This window comes from Notolepis coatsorum (genome assembly GCF_963971535.1).
Source record: "Notolepis coatsorum genome assembly, chromosome: 4".
Lineage (NCBI taxonomy): Eukaryota > Metazoa > Chordata > Actinopteri > Aulopiformes > Paralepididae > Notolepis > Notolepis coatsorum.
In genome coordinates this window covers 97767252-97781703 of record NC_140168.1, presented here as the reverse complement: position 1 = coordinate 97781703, position 14452 = coordinate 97767252, and the positions used below count along the sequence as shown (strand labels likewise).

Genomic DNA, 14452 nt, shown 5'->3' with positions numbered 1-14452 from the left:
CCTACCTGACTGATCTCCTTCTCCCCTACCGCCCCACCCGTTCCCTCCGGTCCTCCTCCACTGCCTCCCTCACTGTCCCGACATCCAAGCTTAAAAACTTCGGAGATCGGGCCTTCTCTCGCACTGCACCCCGACTCTGGAACTCCCTCCCCCAGTCCATCAGAGACTCCCCTACACTCTCCACCTTCAAAGCTCGCCTCAAAACCCACCTGTTCTCCCTTGCCTTCAACCCCCCCCACCCCTAAACCCCCCCCTCCCCTCCAACCTGATTGATATCTGTCTCCAGTCTTTTTCTGTGCTATCAGGCTGTCTCCCCTGTTCCCCCCATGGTCTCATGTTCCTTTTGTTTTTGTTTCTTTGTTGTTTTTGTTTTAGTTTCTTTGCTTTCGTTTCTTTGTTTGTACCCCTGCTCCCGACTACTGTCAGCGACTTCGGGTTATTGAGAAGCGCTATATAAATTAAATTAATTATTATTATTATTATTAGTCTACACCCTCCCCAGACCGATGCTATTAATACTATTTACCTTGTAGCAGCATGTCATACGGTAGGGTTTGTGCTTTAGAGGAACTGCACCATGAAATATTTAGCTTGGAACAGAATGAAATTCTTACAACACGTCATTCAAGTCTTCAACACATTCGGTAACACATTGATTCTACACAACCAAGACTTTCTACACGATTTGCATGTGAAAGCGTGCGTGTGTGTGCGTGTGCGTGTATGTTTTCTCTGACTAACCCCTGGTTTTACCTCTTGTTTAATGCTCTCAGCTGTTGGGAGACATACGATCCAAGGTCAGCTTCCTCTCATGCCTCTTGTGTGTTTGTTTTTGTGTGTGTGTGTGTGTAGCTGTGTGTGTAGCTGTTTTTGTGATGTAGTGGTGCTGCCGAAAACGGTGCAACTCCCTCCAAAGATGCTATAGAGGGTATACATGCCTGCAACGTGTAAACAACACTCATTTTGGACCCGCAAAAAAGATAATAATTTTGTTGGGGAGAAAATCAAACCTTTTTTCCCACATTTTCCTAAAAGTTCTGTGGATGTATTATTTAGACAAATGAAAACATGAAATATTACTCTGTTATCTATAGCCCCTTTAAATCATAAACATTATTACTCTGTTATCTATAGCACCTTTAAATCACAAACACTATTACTCTGTTATCTATAGCACCTTTAAATCATAAACACTATTACTCTGTTATCTATAGAACCTTTAAATCACAAACACTATTACTCTGTTATCTATAGCACCTTTAAATCACAAACACTATTACTCTGTTATCTATAGCCCCTTTAAATCATAAACACTATTACTCTGTTATCTATAGCCCCTTTAAATCATAAACACTATTACTCTGTTATCTATAGCACCTTTAAATCATAAACACTATTACTCTGTTATCTATAGCCCCTTTAAATCACAAACACTATTACTCTGTTATCTATAGCCCCTTTAAATCATAAACACTATTACTCTGTTATCTATAGCACCTTTAAATCATAAACATTATTACTCTGTTATCTATAGCCCCTTTAAATCAAACACTATTACTCTGTTATCTATAGCACCTTTAAATCATAAACACTATTACTCTGTTATCTATAGCCCCTTTAAATCACAAACACTATTACTCTGTTATCTATAGCACCTTTAAATCATAAACACTATTACTCTGTTATCTATAGCACCTTTAAATCATAAACATTATTACTCTGTTATCTATAGCCCCTTTAAATCACAAACACTATTACTCTGTTATCTATAGCCCCTTTAAATCATAAACACTATTACTCTGTTATCTATAGCACCTTTAAATCATAAACACTATTACTCTGTTATCTATAGCACCTTTAAATCACAAACACTATTACTCTGTTATCTATAGCCCATTTAAATCACAAACACTATTACTCTGTTATCTATAGCACCTTTAAATCACAAACACTATTACTCTGTTATATATAGCCCCTTTAAATCATAAACACTATTACTCTGTTATCTATAGCACCTTTAAATCATAAACACTATTACTCTGTTATCTATAGCACATTTAAATCATAAACACTATTACTCTGTTATCTATAGCACCTTTAAATCATAAACACTATTACTCTGTTATCTATAGCACCTTTAAATCATAAACACTATTACTCTGTTATCTATAGCCCATTTAAATCACAAACACTATTACTCTGTTATCTATAGCACCTTTAAATCACAAACACTATTACTCTGTTATCTATAGCACCTTTAAATCATAAACACTATTACTCTGGTATCTATAGCACCTTTAAATCATAAACACTATTACTCTGTTATCTATAGCCCCTTTAAATCACAAACACTATTACTCTGTTATCTATAGCACCTTTAAATCACAAACACTATTACTCTGTTATCTATAGCACCTTTAAATCATAAACACTATTACTCTGTTATCTATAGCACCTTTAAATCATAAACACTATTACTCTGTTATCTATAGCACCTTTAAATCATAAACACTATTACTCTGTTATCTATAGCCCCTTTAAATCATAAACACTATTACTCTGTTATCTATAGCACCTTTAAATCATAAACACTATTACTCTGTTATCTATAGCACCTTTAAATCATAAACACTATTACTCTGTTATCTATAGCACCTTTAAATCATAAACACTATTACTCTGTTATCTATAGCCCCTTTAAATCACAAACACTATTACTCTGTTATCTATAGCACCTTTAAATCAAACACTATTACTCTGTTATATATAGCCCCTTTAAATCATAAACACTATTACTCTGTTATCTATAGCCCCTTTAAATCATAAACATTATTACTCTGTTATCTATAGCCCCTTTAAATCATAAACATTATTACTCTGTTATCTATAGCCCCTTTAAATCATAAACACTATTACTCTGTTATCTATAGCCCCTTTAAATCATAAACATTATTACTCTGTTATCTATAGCCCCTTTAAATCATAAACACTATTACTCTGTTATCTATAGCCCCTTTAAATCATAAACATTATTACTCTGTTATCTATAGCCCCTTTAAATCATAAACACGATTACTCTGTTATCTATAGCACCTTTAAATCACAAACACTATTACTCTGTTATCTATAGCACCTTTAAATCAAACACTATTACTCTGTTATCTATAGCACCTTTAAATCATAAACACTATTACTCTGTTATCTATAGCCCCTTTAAATCAAACACTATTACTCTGTTATCTATAGCACCTTTAAATCACAAACACTATTACTCTGTTATCTATAGCCCCTTTAAATCACAAACACTATTACTCTGTTATCTATAGCACCTTTAAATCATAAACACTATTACTCTATCTATAGCCCCTTTAAATCATAAACACTATTACTCTGTTATCTATAGCACCTTTAAATCATAAACACTATTACTCTGTTATCTATAGCACCTTTAAATCATAAACACTATTACTCTGTTATCTATAGCACCTTTAAATCACAAACACTATTACTCTGTTATCTATAGCCCCTTTAAATCATAAACACTATTACTCTGTTATCTATAGCCCATTTAAATCATAAACACTATTACTGTTATCTATAGCACCTTTAAATCATAAACACTATTACTCTGTTATCTATAGCACCTTTAAATCATAAACACTATTACTCTGTTATCTATAGCACCTTTAAATCATAAACACTATTACTCTGTTATCTATAGCACCTTTAAATCACACACTATTACTCTGTTATCTATAGCACCTTTAAATCATAAACACTATTACGCTGTTATCTATAGCACCTTTAAATCACAAACACTATTACTCTGTTATCTATAGCACCTTTAAATCATAAACACTATTACGCTGTTATCTATAGCACCTTTAAATCACAAACACTATTACTCTGTTATCTATAGCACCTTTAAATCATAAACACTATTACTCTGTTATCTATAGCACCTTTACATCATAAACACTATTACTCTGTTATCTATAGCCCCTTTAAATCATAAACACTATTACTCTGTTATCTATAGCACCTTTAAATCACAAACACTATTACTCTGTTATCTATAGCCCCTTTGAATCATAAACATTATTACTCTGTTATCTATAGCCCCTTTAAATCATAAACACTATTACTCTGTTATCTATAGCACCTTTAAATCATAAACACTATTACTCTGTTATCTATAGCACCTTTAAATCACAAACACTATTACTCTGTTATCTATAGCACCTTTAAATCATAAACACTTTTACTCTGTTATCTATAGCACCTTTAAATCACAAACACTATTACTCTGTTATCTATAGCACCTTTAAATCACAAACACTATTACTCTGTTATCTATAGCCCATTTAAATCACAAACACTATTACTCTGTTATCTATAGCACCTTTAAATCACAAACACTATTACTCTGTTATATATAGCCCCTTTAAATCATAAACACTATTACTCTGTTATCTATAGCACCTTTAAACCATAAACACTATTACTCTGTTATCTATAGCCCATTTAAATCACAAACACTATTACTCTGTTATCTATAGCACCTTTAAATCACAAACACTATTACTCTGTTATCTATAGCACCTTTAAATCACAAACACTATTACTCTGTTATCTATAGCACCTTTAAATCATAAACACTATTACTCTGTTATCTATAGCCCCTTTAAATCATAAACACTATTACTCTGTTATCTATAGCACCTTTAAATCAAACACTATTACTCTGTTATCTATAGCCCCTTTAAATCATAAACACTATTACTCTGTTATCTATAGCACCTTTAAATCATAAACACTTTTACTCTGTTATCTATAGCACCTTTAAATCACAAACACTATTACTCTGTTATCTATAGCACCTTTAAATCACAAACACTATTACTCTGTTATCTATAGCCCATTTAAATCACAAACACTATTACTCTGTTATCTATAGCACCTTTAAATCACAAACACTATTACTCTGTTATATATAGCCCCTTTAAATCATAAACACTATTACTCTGTTATCTATAGCACCTTTAAATCATAAACACTATTACTCTGTTATCTATAGCCCATTTAAATCACAAACACTATTACTCTGTTATCTATAGCACCTTTAAATCACAAACACTATTACTCTGTTATCTATAGCACCTTTAAATCATAAACACTATTACTCTGGTATCTATAGCACCTTTAAATCATAAACACTATTACTCTGTTATCTATAGCCCCTTTAAATCACAAACACTATTACTCTGTTATCTATAGCACCTTTAAATCACAAACACTATTACTCTGTTATCTATAGCACCTTTAAATCATAAACACTATTACTCTGTTATCTATAGCACCTTTAAATCATAAACACTATTACTCTGTTATCTATAGCACCTTTAAATCATAAACACTATTACTCTGTTATCTATAGCCCCTTTAAATCATAAACACTATTACTCTGTTATCTATAGCACCTTTAAATCATAAACACTATTACTCTGTTATCTATAGCACCTTTAAATCATAAACACTATTACTCTGTTATCTATAGCACCTTTAAATCATAAACACTATTACTCTGTTATCTATAGCCCCTTTAAATCACAAACACTATTACTCTGTTATCTATAGCACCTTTAAATCAAACACTATTACTCTGTTATATATAGCCCCTTTAAATCATAAACACTATTACTCTGTTATCTATAGCCCCTTTAAATCATAAACATTATTACTCTGTTATCTATAGCCCCTTTAAATCATAAACATTATTACTCTGTTATCTATAGCCCCTTTAAATCATAAACACTATTACTCTGTTATCTATAGCCCCTTTAAATCATAAACATTATTACTCTGTTATCTATAGCCCCTTTAAATCATAAACACTATTACTCTGTTATCTATAGCCCCTTTAAATCATAAACATTATTACTCTGTTATCTATAGCCCCTTTAAATCATAAACACGATTACTCTGTTATCTATAGCACCTTTAAATCACAAACACTATTACTCTGTTATCTATAGCACCTTTAAATCAAACACTATTACTCTGTTATCTATAGCACCTTTAAATCATAAACACTATTACTCTGTTATCTATAGCCCCTTTAAATCAAACACTATTACTCTGTTATCTATAGCACCTTTAAATCACAAACACTATTACTCTGTTATCTATAGCCCCTTTAAATCACAAACACTATTACTCTGTTATCTATAGCACCTTTAAATCATAAACACTATTACTCTATCTATAGCCCCTTTAAATCATAAACACTATTACTCTGTTATCTATAGCACCTTTAAATCATAAACACTATTACTCTGTTATCTATAGCACCTTTAAATCATAAACACTATTACTCTGTTATCTATAGCACCTTTAAATCACAAACACTATTACTCTGTTATCTATAGCCCCTTTAAATCATAAACACTATTACTCTGTTATCTATAGCCCATTTAAATCATAAACACTATTACTGTTATCTATAGCACCTTTAAATCATAAACACTATTACTCTGTTATCTATAGCACCTTTAAATCATAAACACTATTACTCTGTTATCTATAGCACCTTTAAATCATAAACACTATTACTCTGTTATCTATAGCACCTTTAAATCACACACTATTACTCTGTTATCTATAGCACCTTTAAATCATAAACACTATTACGCTGTTATCTATAGCACCTTTAAATCACAAACACTATTACTCTGTTATCTATAGCACCTTTAAATCATAAACACTATTACGCTGTTATCTATAGCACCTTTAAATCACAAACACTATTACTCTGTTATCTATAGCACCTTTAAATCATAAACACTATTACTCTGTTATCTATAGCACCTTTACATCATAAACACTATTACTCTGTTATCTATAGCCCCTTTAAATCATAAACACTATTACTCTGTTATCTATAGCACCTTTAAATCACAAACACTATTACTCTGTTATCTATAGCCCCTTTAAATCATAAACATTATTACTCTGTTATCTATAGCCCCTTTAAATCATAAACACTATTACTCTGTTATCTATAGCACCTTTAAATCATAAACACTATTACTCTGTTATCTATAGCACCTTTAAATCACAAACACTATTACTCTGTTATCTATAGCACCTTTAAATCACAAACACTATTACTCTGTTATCTATAGCCCATTTAAATCACAAACACTATTACGCTGTTATCTATAGCACCTTTAAATCACAAACACTATTACTCTGTTATATATAGCCCCTTTAAATCATAAACACTATTACTCTGTTATCTATAGCACCTTTAAATCATAAACACTATTACTCTGTTATCTATAGCCCATTTAAATCACAAACACTATTACTCTGTTATCTATAGCACCTTTAAATCACAAACACTATTACTCTGTTATCTATAGCACCTTTAAATCATAAACACTATTACTCTGGTATCTATAGCACCTTTAAATCATAAACACTATTACTCTGTTATCTATAGCCCCTTTAAATCACAAACACTATTACTCTGTTATCTATAGCACCTTTAAATCACAAACACTATTACTCTGTTATCTATAGCACCTTTAAATCATAAACACTATTACTCTGTTATCTATAGCACCTTTAAATCATAAACACTATTACTCTGTTATCTATAGCACCTTTAAATCAAACACTATTACTCTGTTATCTATAGCCCCTTTAAATCATAAACACTATTACTCTGTTATCTATAGCACCTTTAAATCATAAACACTATTACTCTGTTATCTATAGCACCTTTAAATCACAAACACTATTACTCTGTTATCTATAGCACCTTTAAATCACAAACACTATTACTCTGTTATCTATAGCCCATTTAAATCACAAACACTATTACTCTGTTATCTATAGCACCTTTAAATCACAAACACTATTACTCTGTTATATATAGCCCCTTTAAATCATAAACACTATTACTCTGTTATCTATAGCACCTTTAAATCATAAACACTATTACTCTGTTATCTATAGCCCATTTAAATCACAAACACTATTACTCTGTTATCTATAGCACCTTTAAATCACAAACACTATTACTCTGTTATCTATAGCACCTTTAAATCATAAACACTATTACTCTGGTATCTATAGCACCTTTAAATCATAAACACTATTACTCTGTTATCTATAGCCCATTTAAATCACAAACACTATTACTCTGTTATCTATAGCACCTTTAAATCACAAACACTATTACTCTGTTATCTATAGCACCTTTAAATCATAAACACTATTACTCTGGTATCTATAGCACCTTTAAATCATAAACACTATTACTCTGTTATCTATAGCCCCTTTAAATCACAAACACTGTTACTCTGTTATCTATAGCACCTTTAAATCACAAACACTATTACTCTGTTATCTATAGCACCTTTAAATCATAAACACTATTACTCTGTTATCTATAGCCCCTTTAAATCACAAACACTATTACTCTGTTATCTATAGCACCTTTAAATCATAAACACTATTACTCTGTTATCTATAGCACCTTTAAATCATAAACACTATTACTCTGTTATCTATAGCACCTTTAAATCATAAACACTATTACTCTGTTATCTATAGCACCTTTAAATCATAAACACTATTACTCTGTTATCTATAGCACCTTTAAATCATAAACACTATTACTCTGTTATCTATAGCACCTTTAAATCACAAACACTATTACTCTGTTATCTATAGCCCCTTTAAATCATAAACACTATTACTCTGTTATCTATAGCCCCTTTAAATCATAAACACTATTACTGTTATCTATAGCACCTTTAAATCATAAACACTATTACTCTGTTATCTATAGCCCCTTTAAATCATAAACACTATTACTCTGTTATCTATAGCACCTTTAAATCACAAACACTATTACTCTGTTATCTATAGCACCTTTAAATCATAAACACTATTACTCTGTTATCTATAGCCCCTTTAAATCATAAACACTATTACTCTGTTATCTATAGCACCTTTAAATCATAAACACTATTACTCTGTTATCTATAGCACCTTTAAATCACAAACACTATTACTCTGTTATCTATAGCCCCTTTAAATCATAAACACTATTACTCTGTTATCTATAGCCCATTTAAATCATAAACACTATTACTGTTATCTATAGCACCTTTAAATCATAAACACTATTACTCTGTTATCTATAGCACCTTTAAATCATAAACACTATTACTCTGTTATCTATAGCACCTTTAAATCATAAACACTATTACTCTGTTATCTATAGCACCTTTAAATCACACACTATTACTCTGTTATCTATAGCACCTTTAAATCATAAACACTATTATGCTGTTATCTATAGCACCTTTAAATCACAAACACTATTACTCTGTTATCTATAGCACCTTTAAATCATAAACACTATTACGCTGTTATCTATAGCACCTTTAAATCACAAACACTATTACTCTGTTATCTATAGCACCTTTAAATCATAAACACTATTACTCTGTTATCTATAGCACCTTTACATCATAAACACTATTACTCTGTTATCTATAGCCCCTTTAAATCATAAACACTATTACTCTGTTATCTATAGCACCTTTAAATCACAAACACTATTACTCTGTTATCTATAGCCCCTTTAAATCATAAACATTATTACTCTGTTATCTATAGCCCCTTTAAATCATAAACACTATTACTCTGTTATCTATAGCACCTTTAAATCATAAACACTATTACTCTGTTATCTATAGCACCTTTAAATCACAAACACTATTACTCTGTTATCTATAGCACCTTTAAATCACAAACACTATTACTCTGTTATCTATAGCCCATTTAAATCACAAACACTATTACGCTGTTATCTATAGCACCTTTAAATCACAAACACTATTACTCTGTTATATATAGCCCCTTTAAATCATAAACACTATTACTCTGTTATCTATAGCACCTTTAAATCATAAACACTATTACTCTGTTATCTATAGCCCATTTAAATCACAAACACTATTACTCTGTTATCTATAGCACCTTTAAATCACAAACACTATTACTCTGTTATCTATAGCACCTTTAAATCATAAACACTATTACTCTGTTATCTATAGCACCTTTAAATCAAACACTATTACTCTGTTATCTATAGCCCCTTTAAATCATAAACACTATTACTCTGTTATCTATAGCACCTTTAAATCACAAACACTATTACTCTGTTATATATAGCCCCTTTAAATCATAAACACTATTACTCTGTTATCTATAGCACCTTTAAATCATAAACACTATTACTCTGTTATCTATAGCACATTTAAATCATAAACACTATTACTCTGTTATCTATAGCACCTTTAAATCATAAACACTATTACTCTGTTATCTATAGCCCCTTTAAATCACAAACACTATTACTCTGTTATCTATAGCACCTTTAAATCATAAACACTATTACTCTGTTATCTATAGCACCTTTAAATCATAAACACTATTACTCTGTTATCTATAGCACCTTTAAATCATAAACACTATTACTCTGTTATCTATAGCACCTTTAAATCATAAACACTATTACTCTGTTATCTATAGCACCTTTAAATCATAAACACTATTACTCTGTTATCTATAGCACCTTTAAATCACAAACACTATTACTCTGTTATCTATAGCCCCTTTAAATCATAAACACTATTACTCTGTTATCTATAGCCCCTTTAAATCATAAACACTATTACTGTTATCTATAGCACCTTTAAATCATAAACACTATTACTCTGTTATCTATAGCCCCTTTAAATCATAAACACTATTACTCTGTTATCTATAGCACCTTTAAATCACAAACACTATTACTCTGTTATCTATAGCACCTTTAAATCATAAACACTATTACTCTGTTATCTATAGCCCCTTTAAATCATAAACACTATTACTCTGTTATCTATAGCCCCTTTAAATCATAAACACTATTACTCTGTTATCTATAGCACCTTTAAATCATAAACACTATTACTCTGTTATCTATAGCCCCTTTAAATCATAAACACTATTACTCTGTTATCTATAGCACCTTTAAATCAAACACTATTACTCTGTTATCTATAGCCCCTTTAAATCATAAACACTATTACTCTGTTATCTATAGCACCTTTAAATCACAAACACTATTACTCTGTTATCTATAGCACCTTTAAATCAAACACTATTACTCTGTTATCTATAGCACCTTTAAATCATAAACACTATTACTCTGTTATCTATAGCCCCTTTAAATCAAACACTATTACTCTGTTATCTATAGCACCTTTAAATCACAAACACTATTACTCTGTTATCTATAGCCCCTTTAAATCACAAACACTAGTACTCTGTTATCTATAGCACCTTTAAATCATAAACACTATTACTCTGTTATCTATAGCCCCTTTAAATCATAAACACTATTACTCTGTTATCTATAGCACCTTTAAATCATAAACACTATTACTCTGTTATCTATAGCACCTTTAAATCATAAACACTATTACTCTGTTATCTATAGCACCTTTAAATCACAAACACTATTACTCTGTTATCTATAGCCCCTTTAAATCATAAACACTATTACTCTGTTATCTATAGCCCCTTTAAATCATAAACACTATTACTCTGTTATCTATAGCACCTTTAAATCACAAACACTATTACTCTGTTATCTATAGCACCTTTAAATCATAAACACTATTACTCTGTTATCTATAGCACCTTTAAATCATAAACACTATTACTCTGTTATCTATAGCACCTTTAAATCACAAACACTATTACTCTGTTATCTATAGCCCCTTTAAATCATAAACATTATTACTCTGTTATCTATAGCCCCTTTAAATCATAAACACTATTACTCTGTTATCTATAGCACATTTAAATCATAAACACTATTACTCTGTTATCTATAGCACCTTTAAATCACAAACACTATTACTCTGTTATCTATAGCACCTTTAAATCACAAACACTATTACTCTGTTATCTATAGCCCATTTAAATCACAAACACTATTACTCTGTTATCTATAGCACCTTTAAATCACAAACACTATTACTCTGTTATATATAGCCCCTTTAAATCATAAACACTATTACTCTGTTATCTATAGCACCTTTAAATCATAAACACTATTACTCTGTTATCTATAGCCCATTTAAATCACAAACACTATTACTCTGTTATCTATAGCACCTTTAAATCATAAACAATATTACTCTGTTATCTATAGCACCTTTAAATCACAAACACTATTACTCTGTTATCTATAGCACCTTTAAATCAAACACTATTACTCTGTTATCTATAGCACCTTTAAATCACAAACACTATTACTCTGTTATCTATAGCCCCTTTAAATCACAAACACTATTACTCTGTTATCTATAGCACCTTTAAATCATAAACACTATTACTCTGTTATCTATAGCCCCTTTAAATCATAAACACTATTACTCTGTTATCTATAGCACCTTTAAATCATAAACACTATTACTCTGTTATCTATAGCACCTTTAAATCATAAACACTATTACTCTGTTATCTATAGCACCTTTAAATCACAAACACTATTACTCTGTTATCTATAGCCCCTTTAAATCATAAACACTATTACTCTGTTATCTATAGCCCCTTTAAATCATAAACACTATTACTGTTATCTATAGCACCTTTAAATCATAAACACTATTACTCTGTTATCTATAGCCCCTTTAAATCATAAACACTATTACTCTGTTATCTATAGCACCTTTAAATCACAAACACTATTACTCTGTTATCTATAGCACCTTTAAATCATAAACACTATTACTCTGTTATCTATAGCCCCTTTAAATCATAAACACTATTACTCTGTTATCTATAGCCCCTTTAAATCATAAACACTATTACTCTGTTATCTATAGCACCTTTAAATCATAAACACTATTACTCTGTTATCTATAGCCCCTTTAAATCATAAACACTATTACTCTGTTATCTATAGCACCTTTAAATCAAACACTATTACTCTGTTATCTATAGCACCTTTAAATCATAAACACTATTACTCTGTTATCTATAGCACCTTTAAATCAAACACTATTACTCTGTTATCTATAGCACCTTTAAATCATAAACACTATTACTCTGTTATCTATAGCCCCTTTAAATCAAACACTATTACTCTGTTATCTATAGCACCTTTAAATCACAAACACTATTACTCTGTTATCTATAGCCCCTTTAAATCACAAACACTATTACTCTGTTATCTATAGCACCTTTAAATCATAAACACTATTACTCTGTTATCTATAGCCCCTTTAAATCATAAACACTATTACTCTGTTATCTATAGCACCTTTAAATCATAAACACTATGACTCTGTTATCTATAGCACCTTTAAATCATAAACACTATTACTCTGTTATCTATAGCACCTTTAAATCACAAACACTATTACTCTGTTATCTATAGCCCCTTTAAATCATAAACACTATTACTCTGTTATCTATAGCCCATTTAAATCATAAACACTATTACTGTTATCTATAGCACCTTTAAATCATAAATACTATTACTCTGTTATCTATAGCACCTTTAAATCATAAACACTATTACTCTGTTATCTATAGCACCTTTAAATCATAAACACTATTACTCTGTTATCTATAGCACCTTTAAATCACACACTATTACTCTGTTATCTATAGCACCTTTAAATCATAAACACTATTACGCTGTTATCTATAGCACCTTTAAATCACAAACACTATTACTCTGTTATCTATAGCACCTTTAAATCATAAACACTATTACGCTGTTATCTATAGCACCTTTAAATCACAAACACTATTACTCTGTTATCTATAGCACCTTTAAATCACAAACACTATTACTCTGTTATATATAGCCCCTTTAAATCATAAACACTATTACTCTGTTATCTATAGCACCTTTAAATCATAAACACTATTACTCTGTTATCTATAGCCCATTTAAATCACAAACACTATTACTCTGTTATCTATAGCACCTTTAAATCACAAACACTATTACTCTGTTATCTATAGCACCTTTAAATCATAAACACTATTACTCTGGTATCTATAGCACCTTTAAATCATAAACACTATTACTCTGTTATCTATAGCCCCTTTAAATCACAAACACTATTACTCTGTTATCTATAGCACCTTTAAATCACAAACACTATTACTCTGTTATCTATAGCACCTTTAAATCATAAACACTATTACTCTGTTATCTATAGCACCTTTAAATCATAAACACTATTACTCTGTTATCTATAGCACCTTTAAATCATAAACACTATTACTCTGTTATCTATAGCCCCTTTAAATCATAAACACTATTACTCTGTTATCTATAGCACCTTTAAATCATAAACAC

At 30.3% G+C, this 14452-nt stretch overlaps 1 protein-coding gene across 8 annotated transcripts in view; it reads left to right on the top strand.

The window, feature by feature from the left end:
• Positions 1-14452, top strand: part of clasp2 (cytoplasmic linker associated protein 2) — a 199473-nt gene that overhangs the window by 91989 nt on the left and 93032 nt on the right. For 4 of the 8 annotated variants that reach the window (XM_084313565.1, XM_084313563.1, XM_084313561.1 and 1 more), the window contains one exon: positions 774-797. The exons of the other annotated variants lie outside the window; for them this stretch is intronic. In XM_084313565.1, coding sequence (XP_084169691.1) covers positions 774-797 — 24 coding nt within the window. The remainder of the gene's footprint in view (positions 1-773; positions 798-14452) is intronic. 8 annotated transcript variants of the gene reach the window in all.